The following is a 19342-nucleotide window of genomic DNA, read 5'->3' as shown; positions in this document are numbered from 1 at the left end:
TAAGCATCTCGACTGATGCAATTGAGCTCAGTCTGAATAAACATTTGAATCGGATTAAAAAGTGGTCTAGACCTAAAATAATCTGAACAACAGGAAGAAAAATTAAGCATGTAAACGCTTGAATTCGACTTTTTTCTCAGTTGGATTCAAAAAAGACCTTGCACAGTGCTGTGATGCCAATTTAGACAAGTTTCACATCTTACAAACTTTAAGCTTTAATGAGCTCATTATTTCTGCCTAAAATTAATGAATTCATGTTAGCTAACTGTATGAATCTATTATCTTGAACTGTTCATTTCTGAATTGGACATTACTTGGACAGTCACCTCTGATAGCAGATCACTCTAAATGTAAAACAAATACAACTGGACTGCAGTTGTAGGGTTTTGTTCAGAAAATATATTTGAATATATGAATTGGATTGCCGCGTTCAGGATTCATATGTACAGAATGTTCAGACAATAATGAGTGTTTTTTGGTTTCTCACATAAATATATTGTATGGGTTCAGATGATACTTTAATGATGCTTTTGTGCCCTTTTTGAAGCTTGAAAGCTTCAGATCTCATTTATTGCAAATTTCATTGAAAAGTGCAATAAAGCTGCATTTGGATTTGGAAAGACACGAGTTGATTTGAAAAGATAGTTTCTGGATGTAGGTGAGAAACACACAACCTTGTAACCCCAGACTAATCTCTCAGTGCAGAATGGCAGGAGGTGAATCAAAGGGATGAGTGGCACTCATACCCATACAGAAGAGCAAGAGCTGGGCTCCAACCGAGCTCTATTCTCTATTCCACACACACAGCTCTGCACAAAGACAGACAGACAATCAACTTCCAGGACTGCAGATCCAGCCTGAGGTTGAAAGTTTGAAAGTTTGACTTTACACTCACTGCCGCATTGCAGAGATGCTCGAAGCTTTGAGATGGGGAAATTATGTCATGGTTTCTAATAGAGTGCATCACTGATAAACCTGACTTGGATATGAAAACAATCAAGATCAAAGCTGTGATAAAAGACAATGGACCATTCTACCAAACATGCCATTTGTGTAGCTCCTAAATAAATATAGGCTACATTTATATATCACAATGAAATCTTATTTTTTGAATGAATACTTTAAAGAAATTAACTATTGCATAAATAAAAAAGCTATAATGAAATTACGAGCCTATATATATATATATATATATATATATATATATATATATATATATATATATATATATAAAACTATCAGCAAATATCAACCTTGCTACCTTTCTAAAGGCATAATGAACATTATAAATGTATTATTAACACGTTAGGACTCTTCGACCAAAAAAAAAAAAAATTACTTCATTTAAATCAGTGGTTCCCAATCCTGGTCCTGGAGAACACCAAACACTGCACGTTTTTGGTGTCTCTCTTATCTGACACACACATTTGAGGTCTTGGAGTCGTCACTAATGAGCTGATGAGTTGAATCAGGGATAGGGAGACATCTAAAATGTGCAGTTTTGGGGGTTCTCCAGGACCAGGATTGGGAACCACTGCTTTAAATGAATTCTCAAATATGCTGCATCAAGACGTATCATGCCAGATGATGTTGATGATGAGATATGGGATCCGAGGAAAGGTATTAAACTGGATAAGAAGTTATTTGACCCAGCGAAAGCAGTTTGTGAAGCTGGGAGATTATTTTTCTGAATGCTTGGAAATTTCTTGTGGAGTCCCACAGGGGGCAGTGTTAGGCCCGATATTGTTTCTTATTTACATCAATGATTTATGCCAAGTGTCAGATGTATTGAAATTAGTGTTGTTTGCTGATGACACTAATATTTTTTGTTCAGGCAGTGATCTACAGTTGCTAGTGCAGGAGACAAATAAGGAATTAGAGAAGATTAAATTATGGTTTGATACAAACAAATTATCACTAAATTTAAAGAAAACAAAATTAATGATGTTTGGTAATGGTCGAAATAATTTGCAAATTGAAATTAAGATGGATGGAGTGGTCATTGAAAAGGTTAATGAAATAAAATTTTTAGGAGTTATCATTGACAATAAAGCGAACTGGAAACCACACATTAGTTATGTTAGGAGTAAGGTTTCAAGGAGTATAGCAATAATTGGCAGAGCAAGACCAGTTTTAAATCAGAAGTCTTTACGTATGCTTTATTGTTCATTAGTTTTGCCATACTTTACTTATTGTGTAGAAATGTGGGGAAATAATTATACAACAACAGTTCAGCCACTTGTCATTTTACAGAAGAGAGCTTTAAGGATCATTCACGGGGCGGGTTATAGGGAACATACTAATATATTTTTTATGGAGTCCAAATTACTAAAATTTAAAGATTTGGTGGATTTACAGACTGTGCAAATTCTATATAGGGCAAAGTGTAATGATTTACCTCAAAATGTACAAAAGTTATTTACTTGGAGAGAAGGAGGGTATGTGTTGAGAGGAAAACTAAATTTCATATTACCAATGGTACACAGTAGGAAGAAAAGTTTTTGTGTTTCCATACAAGGGGTGAAACTGTGGAATAACCTAAATGAGAAGCTTAAGAAATGTCCAAATATAAAACAATTCAGGAAAAGATTTAAAGAAATGATTTTTGAACGTTATAAAAATGAAGGAAATTGAGTTGGTTAAGCCAGAATGTCTGTTGCTAACATTTTGTATAAATGTATGAAGATTTATGTGTTTGTGTTTTGTAAAAAAAAAAAAAAAAAAAAAAAACTAATGTATTAAGAGTTTGAAAGAGGGGTGGGAATTAACAAGTGTTAAACTTCAGCCCACTCCTTTTTCAAGCAGCGGTGAATTTTATTTGTTGGATCATCAGTGTTTTTTCAATTATTGTTTTATGTTGTACATACTGTACACTTTTTCACTGTATGCTTGAAAATAAAAAATAAAAAAAATAAATAAATAAATAAAAAATAAAATAAAATAAGAAATTTGGTGCTGTTTGTCTTGAGGAGCCATTTTTTAACTTAACATAAGCATGAATGAGATTTCAGAGCAATGGACGGGTAAATGACAGACAGAATCATATTTATTTAGGTGCACTACTCCTTTAAAGAGAGGAATGTTTACATAAAGAGTAGAGCCGTCTACCTCTCTGATAACACGATCAGGTGACACCATGAACTACAGTAGCTCTGACCTCTTCCTCAACTGCTGATAGCTTCAACAGATGCATATATTCCCTCTTCCTCACCTTCAGCTCTGAGCCGGACCGTCACTTTTATTTTCTTTCTCCATCCATTGTATATGAATCAGCTGTTCAGTTGCCCAGCATCTCCCTCGTCTCAGTCAAACGACAGCCAACACGCTTCACACTTGGCCACACCTGTGCAAGCACTTACATAGAGTTCCCACTGGACTGCTTTACCATCATCCTCCGTACTCCTGCAGCCCAGCTTGAACACGTCTCCAAGTCCCTTGTTCACAAAAGAGGTTGAAAACCATCTACAAGCCAAGTGTGAGGCTACGGAACAGCTAACGGTATCAGAAACTCAATAAACCAAATCTGGAAGCATACCTTAACATTTTCCGTGGTTTATGCGCACCAAGAGGCTTATGGGCTGAAAAGCATGGAATGCGATATTGAGATTGCGCTGATGAATTCTGCAGGTTAGTCTGATGCTGAGTTTACTGTAAGCCAAATATATTAGCTTTCCACATTGCGGAGTAGTTTTAAAATAGTCCAACTGTTCCAGCAAAATTTAGGAACATTTCGTGTTAATAGTTATATGACCTGGGGTTGGCAATGCTAACATTATGTAATTGAAAAAACAAACATGACAAGCTAAAATAAAATAAAAAATTTAACTGAAGAAATGTATGTACTGGACTTATAATTTGTATAAAATGTGATTTATAATAATAATAATAATAATAATACAAATGAACAAACTTATTAGTTAAAGAATGAAAAAATTAATTAAAAACAAATAAAAATAAATAAATACCACTGATTAACACAGAAAAATAATAAACTTTTGTACACCAATGCAAGTCCTCAAACATGAAGAGGAAAGAAAATGAAGACTTGAAGGTGTGCAACTATAATGGTATTTTCTCACTCATCTCCAGTGCTGTTATTGTCAACTAAAATAAATACGGTTTAATTTTTTGTAATTAATTGAATTAAAGTATCAGGGCTGTCAAATTGATTAGTGATTAATCACATCCAAAATAAAAGATTTTGTTTGTGTTACATAATTATATGTGTGTACACAGTGTATATTATATGTATATATAAATCAAACATATACATGAATATATTTAAGAAAAAGATATTATATATATATATATATACACACACACCGTATTTTTCGGAGTATAAGTCGCACCTGAGTATAAGTCGCATCAATCCAAAAATACATCATGATGAGGAAAAAACATATATATAAGTCGCACTGGACTATAAATCGCATTTATTAAGAACCAAGAGAAAACATTACCGTCTACAGCCACGAGAGGGCGCTCTATGTCTTAAGTGTAGACTACAGGAGCACTGAGCAGCATAGAGCGCCCTCTGGCGGCTGTAGACGGTAAAGTTTTCTCTTGGTTCATGTCTCTTGGTTCATTTCTCTTGGTTCATGTCAAATTAATTTTGATAAATAAGTCGCACCTGACTATAAGTCGCAGGACCAGCCAAACTATGAAAAAAAGTGCGACTTATAGTCCGGAAAATACGGTATATGATTAATCGATTTTACAGCCCTAATTAATATTAGATAAAACCTTAATCTCATAAAAAGTAAACAAAAATTTGAAATGTTGCCTTGAGAACTAACTGAAACAATGAAATAAAAATATAAAAAAAAAAATGCTGAATAGAAGTATTTTGGAATCATAATAAATACTACAATAGTCGATAAATAAATTGAACACTGCTCCTCTGATACTGTATCTACCATCTCACAGGTCTAATAAAGGAAGGAGGCAGAGATATCTCCTGTGCTGGAGGCAGATTTCCAGAAGTGTGGCACTGCAGTTGCTCCCGGGTGAGTCATTGGGAAAAATTAACGAGAGACAAACAGATCACAGCGGCAACTGAGCGGAGAGGTGTGATGCTGGCAGACGACAGACCATTAACACCTTTAACAGGTGTCTACTTCAGCTCCAAAACAGACAGCCACCCTGTTGACTACACAACCACTGCCCAAAAGTGTGAAAGAGAGGATACATGCATATTAACTATTTAAGAAAGTGGATGCTCGCACCCCTTATAAAGACTTATTTTGATGCATATTGCTTTACTATTCAGCAAAGTGTGCTCTAGGGAAAAAAGTTTTGAAAGTGAGAGACTTAGCAGCATAATATATCTTAAACATCACTTCAGAATGGTACCAGAAAAATTTGGAAAACATTTGAGGTAGCTGCACAAGATAAAGGTGCATTTTGCTGGATGATACTACAATTGTCATGGTCTCTATACTGCCACCTCTATCAATATGGCATTGCAGTATCAGTGTTCGGTTAGGTGACACTGACCAGTGCAAACAGAAGATGAACGTACCTTATAGCGCATCTTGGGACACGAATGGACGTAGAAACCCAGATAGTAGTAGGCAAGTTTGGGGGACTGCTTCTGCAACTGCCTGGTGAAGGCAATCTCCCTGCAGAGAGGATGAGAGCAGAAACAGGCGAGTGTATGCAGTTATGCAAGGTTTGTGCTCAAGTTTGTAAAACTTGTAAACTGCTCAGTACAAAGACAAGTTAATGCTGATAAAATGCTACAAATATCCACTGTTTAATCATCAGATGTTTTGTTGGCTATTAACAGTTCTTAATTTGACTATAATCAGGATATGATGCTTAAAGTAGATCAAACATCACCAGAGTTGCTGCATATGGCCCAGATCAGTTTTCCTCATAAACAGCCATTTAAATGTGTATCTAGAAGAGCAGAAAAAGAGGAAGGGGAGGAGGAAAAACAAAAGGGAACTGAGAAAACAGAGGAGATTTATACTTCCTCCTGCGAGCAATCAATGCGCTTTATTCCCTGCACAAACATGTTTCTCTTTTCCATAAATAAATCCTGCTCTTTCTTCTCTCTTCTTCTGCATTTTGTACACCTCATACTCTCTGTGTTCCTAAAAATTCGGGGGAGAATAAAGGAAGATAGAGGGAAGCCAAAGCAAAATAAAAGCGCTGGAAAATGAAAGAGAAAAATAGTGTAAGGAAAAGGAGCGACGACAAACAGCGAGGTGCTGGAAGGTCATGCGGTCGCTGCCAGGTTCCCGGGTTCCCATCCCCTGGTGACAAAGCCTGGCACTCCATGAATGAGAGACGGATAAGAAGAGGCTGTGGAACCCATTCACAAAACAGAAAGAAAGGGCAGCCCCCTCCCTCCTCGATTTGAACCCCAGTCTCCACCCGCTCAGTGCTGGCAGCAGCTTGAAGCCTCCATTATCTCCTCTTCAGCGCTCTGACAGCCCTACACAAGCCAATTATACCACAGCGCTCACCACGACAAGACGCCTGCTTAATATTAATGTCACACACATTCAGAGCAGGAGATGTGAGGACCAGATTTCTCTAACTATTAAAGTAGATGTAAAAAAAAAAAAAATAGCAGTCAATGAAACAAAACATTTACATGGGTAAAGCTTCTTAAAATAATATATATATATATATATATATATATATATATATATATATATATATATATATATATATATATATATATATATATATATATATTTTTTTTTTTATGTAAATGTATTTTCTTTGACTGAATAACAAGAAAAATATACTGATTAAAATTATTAATTATTAAATTTTAATTATTAATTACAATTATATATAAAAAATTATATATATCACACCAAAATAAAAAAGGAATACATTTAACAAATAAAAAATAAATACAAAATTAATGAAAGGTAAGCTATTTTATATATGTTTCCATTATTACTATAATGGGAATTAAAATCTTTTTTTTTCTTTATAAAATGTGGTACAATGTCCAGACACAATGTTCTGAATCAAAAATTCTAAATAATCCTACATTGATCCTAAAAAAAAAAAATCGAATCAACCTCTATTTTATTCTTGCTAAATAATCTTTATTTTTTAATTCTTACGATTTAGGGGTTAAATAGGACAAAATATGACCAAAACACTCTAAATGAATTTTCAGCAGGTTTAGGTCTTGGAGGAAACTCACTGTGTTTGTCTTTGCTGGCCATTCATCATTATTTGTACCGTCCAGCGCAGCATGCTCAGACAGTCTCACTCAATCACACTGACACACAACAGCACAAAGACACTGACCCCGCGGCTGCTCTGGACACAACAGAGCCCCACGCACAATCTCCACTTCTCACTCGCACCTTCTTTTTATTCTCCTGTCTGTGAGAAATGAGGCTCCCGAGGCCTCCAGACACCCAAAACTGAGAACAACACACACACACACACACACACACACACACACACACCTGGCATCTCCTGTAAAGTGTAACCTAATCAGGTGAGTAGCCCATGTGAAACACATTTGAAAGACAAAGAAAAATAGGCGTGTGAGTGTGTATGGTTGTGTTTTGAAAACAATATGCATTCAAACTCAGGATGGATTCCTGTGCTGTTCATCTGCAGCATTAGTGCTGCTAAACTTTTTTTGGTTTTTTGGGAGGTAGTGTAGCCTAGTGGCTAAAGGTTTGGACTGGTAACCAAAAGGCTCAAACCAGTTTGTGTTTTTGCCTAAAAAGCTCAAAGATTAGAGTGAATTTGTGATTGGCTGACCAACCTGAGAGCAGAGTAGGTGCCCAGTGAGAGCGAGGAGAAGTCGGGGTGATAGTAGAGGTACACAGACGAAACACAGGAGGGCAGGATGTCCAGAACTCCTACAGCTACTATTCTGCCATCCAACCAATACTGCTGATGAAACGAGCCGTAGCCCACATCAGGACCATCAGGAGCGGTCTCAGCCTGGAGTAGATGAGCAGAAGTCAGAGAGAGAACATCAATTATTATTATAAACATTTAATTATTATTATTTGTAGCTTTTCGCCTCTTTTTATTGGATGTTGAAAACTCTGCTGGTCAGACTCAAGCATACATGACTCATATTATATATATACCGGTAAGTGGAAAAAACTAAGTTTTTTTTTATATTCATTAAAAAATCTGAAATTTTCAGCATCATTTCTCCAGTCTTCTGTGTCACATGATTCTTCAGAAATCATTCTAATATGCCGATTTGCTGCTCAAAAAACATAGTATAGGGCAAATAAAGAGCATATTAGAAAGGGAGCAGCTTTTTAGTCATCACCAAACATCCCAATTTTATCCATAATGATGAAAAGGATATTCAATTAGAAAAAAACATGAAGGGTGAGACCTTTTATTTTATTTTTACTTAAACATTTTTATTGACTTTTTTTGTGTATGTGTATACTGATGAACTGTACAGAATAAGACCAAGAACAGTCAGTTTAGATATTCTTTAAACTTTAAATTGAATTTGTAGATTTCGGACTTTCCGAATTTCCAATATTATATCATGCAAATCAATTAAATAACTGAAAACTTTATGAAATATGTTCCTGTGTGTGATCCTGTCAATCAATGATCAAACAATCTAAAAGTCTGAGCTTGCAAAGGAACACAGTGTGTACAGTAGCTTGCTAATTGTTCCCACATGTGGGCCGAGAGCAGAGGTGTGTGTGTGTGTGTGGTAAACGTCCATGCCAGGCGCACACATAAACTACAAGAGGCCATTTAATAAAAATCCTTTCATGAACAGAATCAATCTCCAGTCTGAAAGCCTGGGCAGGAGGGACAGAGGGGCTGTTTTTACCCTGTGTGTGAAGGTGTGTGTAAATCAGTCGAACCATAAAAAAAAAAAAAACTACCACTACTGTTATGTCTGAAGATAAAAGCCCACATTCCTTCACGTGACATGAATGCACTCGTGTATGCATATATGTCTGCTGTTTTGGACAGCTGTAAAACCCCAAACCGTTACCTGCCCGAGATCATATTTCCCACTTAAACCTTTAAACTGGCTTTTTTCAGTCAAGTGGCTTATTGAGGAGGGTGTTTTATTCAGCCTGGTCCAGCTACGAGACTTCAAACGTCTCAGCGGGAGGGGGCCTACACAGCCGTAGCTGTAACGGGATCTCTCCGCAGCCCCTTCGGCCCATCTGGGTCCAGTTAGCCCTGCAGGAAGCCGGCTCGTTATCACAACACCAGGGGAGCGACTCGGCCAATCCGATCAGTATGAGAGGCTTTAGACACTGCTGTGCCACGGTCACTCACCTCCAAATTAAAACCAACACAGAAACTCCAAAAACGCCACTCACAATGTTTTTTATGGTAAAGCCTGTAAAACCCTGTTACGGCAAGGTTCCTTACTCTATACGGTGAAAAAGTCCTGAAGCAGATTTTAGTCCTTTAGGAGCATGTAAAATGAACAGTATATCGGTTCTATAAATAAACCTGTTTTAATTTAAGTTTAGTCTTGTAAAACCTAGCATCTTCCAAAATCCAAACTTTACTCTGTTCACAACATCCCTAGAGAGGTGTTACAGTAAACCCCTCATTTCCCCAGCGAGGAACACATTCCATATGTATAGGTTAGTTACTTTTATTCAAAGTGCTTGTCCAGCAGGTTGGCGCTTTAAACTAGCTGTCAGTATTAAGTAAACACAGATCTCAAGATGAAGGTGCTTTCATAGAGCGGCTAGTGGTGATGATTAAGGGCTTGCGGTGAAACAGAGAGCCCCTTCTCAATCTGCCTTCTGGCACCACATGTGCCGGGCCCCGTTTCTGTCAGAACCAGACCGGACTCAAATCCAACGCCTGTCATGCTAACTTACCCTCCGGCAGCGGAGAGCCACTAAAAGAACGTTAAGCTCTCAGCACCACCTGACAGCTGCCCATCTTTCATCCATAATGATCTGACGGAATGTTCTAGATGGTGTTTTCACTTCGTTTTAATGAAACGCAGCCCCCGCAGAAGTATTTCACGGTAAAAGTATCAGACATGTTTACGCAGCCATGACCTAAGTGCGGAAAATGGCATCACCTTGACCCCGGGATCACCTCGCCGGACAGCCTAATGACTGCGTCTGTGCACACAGATGAGGCCAACAATAAAGGCAGGGGCCCAAATCACAAGCATATGGTGCTCTGTGTCGCTCTTTGTTCGGCTGACTTTCTCTAGTGTGCAGTGGCGTGCTAAGCGTCCGTTTGCAGTCTGCAGAGGGGACGCCAGCAGGCTGTTTGTCAGGCGGATGGGTAGTTAACATTCCTGTTTTATTAACAAAACAGTGACTATGTCATAGAAACAATAAGAGAGGTTAATGCATGCAGGAAACCATCCAACCAGATTCTATCATACAGGAGGCTGCACTCATACACTGATGCATGTACAGTATCAGAATAGTATTGTAGAATAAGAGACGAGATCCCTTGATAATACAAATGTACAAAATTATACAATTTAAATAATGTGTGTTTTGTTTGTAAAATTTACAATAATAACACTAATTCACATATAAATTACAATACATTTATTCATATTTTATTATTATAGTATTTTAGGGGGGAAATGTATATATCATTTGTCAGAATATAATTATATGTGTGTGCTTTAAATTTATAATAACAATAATTTACACAAATCTATTTTAATCAATGCATAGTAACGCACCGCATTTAACGTCCAGTAATGTTAACGGCGTTGTAACGACGGGAAAAGTAATTAGATAGATTACCCCGTTACTGAAAAAATTACCTCGTTACCTAACACCGTTCTTTTAAACGGCATTATTCCAAACACTGTTCATGACCTCTAGACTGGACTATTGTAATGCACTTCTTGGTGGTTGTCCTGCTTCTTCAATAAACAAGCTACAGGTAGTCAAAATGCAGCAGCTAGAGTCCTTACCAGGTCAAGAAAATATGATCATATTTCCCCAATTTTACAATCTCTGCAATGGCTACCTATTAAGTTCTGTAACAGTTACAAATTATCATTACTTACCTATAAGGCCCTAAATGGTTTGGCTCCTGTGTACCTAACTAGCGTTATACTACGCTACAATCCATCACGCTCCAATCTAGATTAAAAACACATTTCTTTCGCCAAGCATTCAAATAATGCATCTCATAATTTGTGACTGCAGTTGTATCTGACCAAATGTGCATTCTTATTCTTGAGCTTGGGTTAAACTAATTAATTTTAATTAATTTCATGCTAACCCTGAATCAACAAACAGAACTAACAAATATTGCTACTTAATATGCAATCACATTATAATTGCTGTTAATAGTGTTCATCGTCTGGTTGACTATGTCTTGTATACATTTTTCTGAAAATTCCTGTCATTTGCACATAAACTGACAGTCACCACTGATAAGCTACTACTAAATATGGTAGAAACTTAATTTTCTGTAAAGCTGCTTTGCAATGATTTGTATCGTAAAAAGCGCTAAACAAATAAACTTGAATTGAATTACCTTTTGATGACAAGTCATCAACATACCTGAAATCACCCTATAGCATAAAACAGATAACCACAGTCTACACTGTGAGAAGCACATACAAATAAAACTAACTTGAATGTAGTACAATAGAAAATAAAAACGCCCATTATATTATATAGAATACAGAAATTATTCCCACAGAGCATTGAATGTCAAAGAATTATTCCTCAAACGTGGCCCTGGAGAGGCACTGGGAATGCAACAGGACTCAAATGTTATTCGAGTCACACAGAGGCACTCTAAACTCAGCACTCATTAGACGCAGCTCTCAGCGACGGCTCATTTAACCCTACGTGGAAACAGCAACGCTCAATTACTGCTGCCATTTTTCTCCAAGTCTCCACTCACGGCATGCTCCCGTCCGGGGAACGGCTCCCTCTGCGGCACAGATGCAATGCCTGTCCTGGATACATGCAGGCATGTGGAGCTCTGATTATGGGGAAGTGTTTATTAATGCGCTAACGATTTCATTGTGCATCCTTCAGATGAGAATATGTGTCGTGCTGACAGAGGCACAGACAGTTGAAGGCCAAGTGCTATCGCTTGTCAAAACCAGTCACTGGAATTAAAAAATAAAGGAAAATTATGACATAAACAGTGTCCCACGAGTATGTGTGTACATGCATGTGGAAAAACAGGGGAATGGGGCAAAGGCAGGGTTTGAGGTCTATAAAACCTTGACGACTAATTAAACAACACCACTGTTAATGAGCATTTCCCCTTAGGGCAGACATTTCAGGTCAATAAAAAGACATTTAAAAAAAAAAGCCAAAGTAGAAACAGACATACAAATGCAACACAGGCGTGCATCAGGAGAAGGGCATCTCAGTGACGCAAAACATGCTGCCACGAACGCCATGTGATACACACGTGAACAAAGACACACACACACACACACACACACCTAGATAAGCACAACCAGGTGAAGGAGTCTAATGCATGCTAATGGCATATCCACAATTACGTTCCTTAACTTTTGACTTTCCAGGCGAAGTTCAAATAGTGTTATTGTTCACGCATCTTTAAGTGAGCGGATACACCACAAGCACACTCGGTTCTGCACCTGATGCCAACTGCCCCTTTAAGATTTCTGCATGAAGAATCTTACTTTATCTGTGCATGAAATAAAAGAGTCCTTCAAATAGCACTATATTAGCATTGTCTTTCTATAATGTAGTACTAATCAAATAATCTAATTAAAGCATCATTTCTTAAGCTAAACAAGTGAAACTAGTTTTGGTCAGTAAGATTTTAGAAATTAATACTTTTATTCAACAAAATCATTTAATCAGATCAGAAGTGACCGTAAAGTCATTTACAATGTTAAGAAGGATTCATTTTTTTCATGTCTTTTGATTTTTCTATTTATCAAAATGTTATGATAAATTCTAAAATAATTTCAATACATTTTCCTATTTATGTGTCACAGTTTAAACATAAATATTGAGCAGTACAGCTGATTTCAACATTGGTAATAAGAAATGTTTCTTGATCAGCAAATTATAATATATACATCATATTAGAATGATTTCTGAAGGATCATGTGACACTGAAGACTGGAGTAATGATGCTGAAAATACAACTTTGATCACAGGAATAAATTACATTTTACAATATATTACAACAGACATCAGTAATTTTACATTTTAATAATTGCACTGTATTTTTCATCAAATAACTGCAGCCTGAACAACAACAAAAAGCTTGCAAACAACAACCTAAAAAGTGTAAGTAAGTTTACACCATCGGCAGCAATGGTGTTGGAGCGTCTAACTACCAGGCTTGACGAAGTGATAAAAGCATGTTTGCAATAAATTCTTACAATCTTCATTAGCACGAAGGAGGAGGCAGAGTGCACGTTAACATCCACACCCTCCCCCTTCAAAACATTTAGAAAGAGTTAAATAAAAATGCTTATAAGCCACCTGCAACTAAAAATACAAGTAAAACAGCTGCACCCCAATAGAATCACTGCAGAGATGAATGTGACTGAATGGTGGCACTGGTCTATTTAAGGATCATATGCAATCTGTCTTACCATGGCTACACTAAATTTGAAATGAAAAACTGAAGTATTAAAAAAAGCCAATTAAAAATATTAGTAGATACATACATTACACCGCCTGATACTGTAATGAATCAGATATAAATAATGCCACGTGACACTAATTCTTTGGTACATGTCCCAAAAAAAAAAAAGAATAATAATAATAATAATTGGTAGTATCACAAATCTTTATGTGCATGTTTTAAAATATAAATTGGTAATATCTTGTTTTTTTGGACATGGTAAAAGCATGATATTGTTTGAAGTGGAGCACATCATATAAATACCAAGGAAAAAAACTATTTTAGTTTTTCTTATATACTCCTCATATATATACATATCCTCTGGTGTAAAAAATAAAAGTAAAATCGCAAACATTACAAAATATGACATAAAAAGGATTTAAATCACTAATTTTTCTAACATAAAATTGTCCAATAGTGAGACCAGCAGGGAGTCTGTGTCTCTCCTGCCTCCCCTGACCCCACTGAGTTTTAACAGACGGCATAAAAAGTGCGGTGAGTTTGGGAATAAATGAAGGGAAGTCACATGAGAGGAGGTAATGCCTCCATCGCGAAATGACTGGAAATGATTGGTTATGATTGGCTATGGTTGGTTCATGTGATAAATCCCACCTCTTGTGTTTGTGTGAGTTCCACTTTCACAAATGAGTCTGAATGAACAATATAATGCCATTAACAACTCACACACTTATATATCACCACTTCGCCAAGTCAAACTTCAAATGAAAACATGATCTGTGGGGGTTTTTAGTGAGCAATCAGCTTGTTGAAATTAAAGGTACATCTCCGCATCTGTGACCAGTGTTAACCGAGCTCTGATGAACTGAAAATTAGTTTATTATTAAAAAGAACAGTCTTAAGTGTCAATTTTTTCAAAATTGAGATTTACAAATCATCTGAAAGCTGAATAAATAAGCTTTCCATTGATGTATGGTTTATTAGGATCAGACTATTTGCAGAATATTTGGACAAGACTCAACTATTTGAAAATCTGGAATCTGAGGGAGCAAAAGAATCAAAATACTGAGAAAATCATCTTTAAAGTTGTCCAAATGAATTCTTAGCTATGCATATTACTAATTAAAAATTAAGTTTCGATATATTTACGGTAGGCAATGTACAAAATATCTTCATGGTACATGATCTTTACTTAATATCCTTGTATAATTCTGACCCATAAAATGTACTTTTGGCTACTGCTACAAATATACCCCAGTGACTTAAGACTGGTTTTAGAATTAAAGATATATAGAATTAAAATATATTTGTACCATGCCATAGTTCTTTTCTGTAATTCAAAAAGAACTTTTTTTATGGAAAAGCAAAGTCAATAAGATGTCCAACCTCCTCCATTCAAACACATTTTAACATCCCAAACATTAACAAACATTTGCCTAGTCACATTTGCTCTTTAATGACCTCTTCTGCTCCTCAATAATAAAGTAACACAACAAGAGGATTCTTAACACTGGCAGCTGGACATGACAGAGACACGGTCTTCTGTCAGGGACAATTTCACATCACAGTCAACTCTTTGTTTGTGTCCCGTGTGTGGCCATGCCATGCTGCACAGAAATGTGGTTGGTTTGGACACTTGAAACTTTTTCCATTGATTCATGAGAACAATTACACTGCTACTCAGAGAGCCGTTTCCACATGTTGTTTGTCTCACTCCGGCTCTCCTATAGACTGCACAAAATTAACATTGTTACTCTTATGTGGCATTACCCTAAGGTTTTATACAAATATATGAAAGTATCTCACAAAGCCTGTCAAGAATCTCTGAGTCATATTCTCCTTTAAAATCAAAAGAAAACAAATATAGTTTTGTATAGAGGTTCTGTGCAAAATCATTTCTAAGTAATTATAATGACCACCAATGGAAACTATATGCGTACTTTGAGTTCTTCAGCAGAACCAGGATTTGACTAGAAACCATAAGAAATGTTAAGATTATGATCCATATGGAACTACTGATGAAAGTGATTAAATCATCTGCTTTGAGACTAAACTGGACCTGTGCAGTTTCAAAGGGAAATCCTCTGAATTGGCCAAGACTTCAGAAAGAGGCAAATCTAAAAAAGACTTACCTCTAAAGGAGAGTCACAGAGGAACCTCTTGAACTGTGAGGGGAAAGAGGTAGAAAAGAAATGCGTTACTTTACATTCATGTACATATGACAAAATACAAAAGATGTAGTTGGCGGGCAGTCTCATGAATACAGCTGAGCACATTTGATATGGCCTTCTGCGTGATTTTATCAAACAATTCTCCTGCAGCCTTTGCTAACTCAAATCCCTTATTAGACTGCTAATGCTTGACCAGGCTTCATTCTATCTATAATACCTACACACAATCATGCACATAGAAAACTGAGTAAAGATTAATGACATGTCTGCAAACAACATTTTGCAGTGCTGGGCTGGTTGCGATGCTCGAACAAACAGATCAATGCTTTAAATTTTCAATTGGACTTTCAAATGTTTTAATTCTCCTTTATCTAAGAGAGTTGAAATAAACTTGGCTAAACAACAAAACACACAATTGTGACTTTTGTAATCGCACTGATGTAAGACATTTAATATTGTTGACTTAATTTCCCAATGAGTAGCTGTTCTGTTTGTTTTGGCCCGAAGCAAGGCGGCAGTAGCTGGATAGCATTGTGAAGAAGGAGAAAGAGTGAGACGTTTATTCAAGGAGGTTTTAAATAACTTGATCTTTGCTTAAGCATTTTCTTCAGTGCCATGATGGAATTTAGTTGTTATTGATGACTGACAGATGATTTGGGTAGTGTGTTCCTCTGTTTAGATCACAAATAAGGCCTAGAAATTACAAAAAAGACAAAAGAACACACACACACACACAGCATGTTAGGACACAAAACACATTTGACAACCACACACAAGACAGACAAGAGTGCTTATTTGGCAAAATACTACTGAAAATGAATGATGTCAAGTTGCTTTAACCCTAACCCATGAGTCACATAGTTTTTATTGTCTTTTTTGGGGCATAAGAACAATGTTTTTATTAAATCCTTTTATCATTTATCAATGCCTGGTCTGTCTCAAGTATGCTGGTCACATGATTTGCTTCAAGTTTTCAGTGGTATATTAGTCAGCCTGATCTAAATCCAACATGGCTGCCAGTGGTGGAGATCATTCAGATTTTGAGGTAGTTAATTATATATTTAACTTACTTTTCTTGAAATGTATGTGACTCCTGAGTCACGTTGCCTGTTTAGGGTATAAAAAAGAGAGTATTGAGTATATACGTAACATTACACAAAATTTAAATGGTTGTAATTTAAGAATGTTTTGGAATATAGACATAAGTTTGGTCTTGTTAAAAAAAAAAAAAAAGAAAAAGTAACTTCAAAAAATGATTACATTTACTGTAAATCAAATGTACTCTAAATATTTTATATAAAATATATATTGTACAAAATAATTTTTACTCTAAAATTACTATCAAATCAAAGTCATATGTCTAACCAATTTGTGTTCTAAATTTTAATTTGATATCACAAAATGTAACTTCCCATGAGATTTTTAGGCGTTGTACCAAAAATAGCCACTGGGTGTTTTTTTTATGCATTCTCCTGTATCCAATTTATACATTTCAGTCTCAATATCAAAAAACAGTTGGCAGATGGGACCGTAAGACTCAGAACTTTCTGATGATATGTGTTTTGTCAAGATTAGAAAAGTTTTTTTTATAAAGTAGTTCAAATAAATTGGGGAATAAAAAAAACCTGACACCACCCACTAGGTGAGGAGCTTGGTAAAAGAAATTAACCCCATAACTGTCACTGCCCCACCTGTGGGACGCTTGGCACTCTTTTTTGTTGTTGTCTTTTTCTCTGTTGTCTTTTACTAAATCTTTTAGTAATCATCATAATTCATATATCATTTGAAAAGTTAGAAGCCCAAGATTCATCCTGTGAAAACCATTTTGGAATCGGACATTGCTTTACCATGGAAATGGTACTTTAAAATCTAATGGCGGTCACCTCCCACTTAGTGGGCAGGGTCAAGTGTCATAAAACATTATGCATTACGGTCTTCTAGAACCAAAACTTTTTACAAAAGTGTTAGTTGGTTAAGTGCAGGCGAAAAAGATGAGTCTTTAGCTGTTTCTTGAAAATGAGTAAAGACTCCGCTGTACGAATTGAGATTGGGAGGTCATTCCACCAGCTGGGCACAGTCCAGGAAAAGGTCCGTGAGAGTGATTTTGAACTTCTTTGGGATGGTACCACAAGGCGTCGATCACTTGCAGAGCGTAAACTTCTGGAGGGCACATAAGATTTAACCAATGAGTTTAGGTAAGTTGGTGCCGTGCCAGTGGTCGTCTTGTAGGCTAGCATCAGTACCTTGAATTTGATGCGAGCAGCTACTGGTAACCAGTATAACCTGATGAGGAGAGGAGTAACGTGAGCTTTTTTTGGCTCATTGAAGACAACCCTCGCTGCTGCATTCTGGATCAATTGCAGAGGCTTGACAGTACATGCAGGAAGGCCAGCCAGGAGAGCATTACAATAGTCCAGTCTGGAGAGAACAAGAGCTTTGACAAGAAGTTGGGTTGCTTGCTCTGACAGGAAGGGTCTAATCTTCCTAATGTTGTATAAGGCAAACCTGCAGGACCGGGTAGTTGTAGCAATGTGGTCTGTGAAGCTTAACTGATGATCCATCACAACTCCTAGGTTTCTAGCTGTCCTCGAAGGAGTAATGGTTGATGAGCCCAGCTGTATAGAGAAGTTGTGATGAAGCAATGGGTTAGCTGGAATCACCAGGAGTTCTGTCTTCGAAAGGTTAAGCTGAAGGTGATGGTCATTCATCCAGCTAGAGATGTCACTCAGACAGGCTGAAATGCGAGCAGCTACCGTCGGGTCATCTGGTTGGAATGAGAGGTAGAGTTGGGTGTCATCAGCGTAGCAGTGATAAGAAAAGCCATGCTTCTGAATGACAGATCCTAATGATGTCATGTAGATGGAGAAGAGAAGTGGTCCAAGTACTGAGCCTTGAGGAACCCCAGTAGCAAGGTGGTGTGACTTTGAAACATCACCCCTCCAAGACACACTGAAGGATCTGTCAGAGAGGTAGGACTTAACCCACAGGAGTGCTGTTCCAGAGATGCCCATCTTTCTGAGGGTGGACAGGAGAATCTGGTGATTAACAGTGTCAAAAGCAGCAGAAAGGTCCAGTAAGATTTTGAAGCTGCTCTTGCTAGTCGCAGGGCTTCAGTAACCGAGAGCAGAGCAGTCTCAGTTGAGTGGCCACTTTTGAAGCCCGATTGGTTGCTGTCCAGGAGGTTGTTCTGTACAAGGAACATAGAAAACTGGTTGAACACAGCTCGCTCAAGTGTCTTTGCAATGAATGGAAGAAGGGATACCGGTGTGTAGTTTTCAAGAAGCGCTGGATTTAGAGATGGTTTCTTGAGCAGTGGGCTTACCCGAGCCTGCTTGAATGCTGAGGGAAATGTTCCAGACTGAAGAGAGGAGTTGATAACGTGAGTAAGCGAAGGTATGACTGAAGAAGAGATCGCTTGAAGGAGGTGAGTGGGGATCGGATCAAGTGGACAAGTAGTAGGATGATTGGACAGGAGAAGTTTGGAGACGTCCATCTCTGAGAGTGGGGAGAAGGAGAAAGAGTGTGCATCGGTCATTGTGAAGTTGTCCTCAGTCTGCGGTGTGGAGAATTGTCCGCTGATGGATCTTGTCTTATTTGTGAAGAAAACTGCAAAGTCGTCCGCTGTAAGAGTCGATGGAGGAGGT

The 19342-nt window shown here is 37.2% G+C and overlaps 1 protein-coding gene across 4 annotated transcripts in view; it reads right to left on the bottom strand.

The window, feature by feature from the left end:
- The window catches only part of LOC132110413 (arginyl-tRNA--protein transferase 1-like), an 86845-nt gene that overhangs the window by 26087 nt on the left and 41416 nt on the right, over positions 1 to 19342 (bottom strand). For 3 of the 4 annotated variants that reach the window (XM_059516988.1, XM_059516986.1, XM_059516987.1), the window contains exons 8-10: positions 15660 to 15692; positions 7754 to 7935; positions 5522 to 5621 (exon numbers count right to left, since the gene is read on the bottom strand). In XM_059516988.1, the coding sequence (XP_059372971.1) occupies positions 5522 to 5621; positions 7754 to 7935; positions 15660 to 15692 (315 nt within the window). Of the gene's footprint in view, positions 1 to 5103; positions 5161 to 5521; positions 5622 to 7753; positions 7936 to 15659; positions 15693 to 19342 lie in introns of those variants that run through there. The other variant, XM_059516989.1, reaches the window with a different exon arrangement.

This window comes from Carassius carassius, chromosome 30, assembly GCF_963082965.1.
Source record: "Carassius carassius chromosome 30, fCarCar2.1, whole genome shotgun sequence".
Taxonomy (NCBI): Eukaryota; Metazoa; Chordata; class Actinopteri; order Cypriniformes; family Cyprinidae; genus Carassius; species Carassius carassius.
The sequence above is the reverse complement of the archived record's forward strand: the minus strand, read 5'-3'. Positions and strand labels throughout refer to the sequence as shown.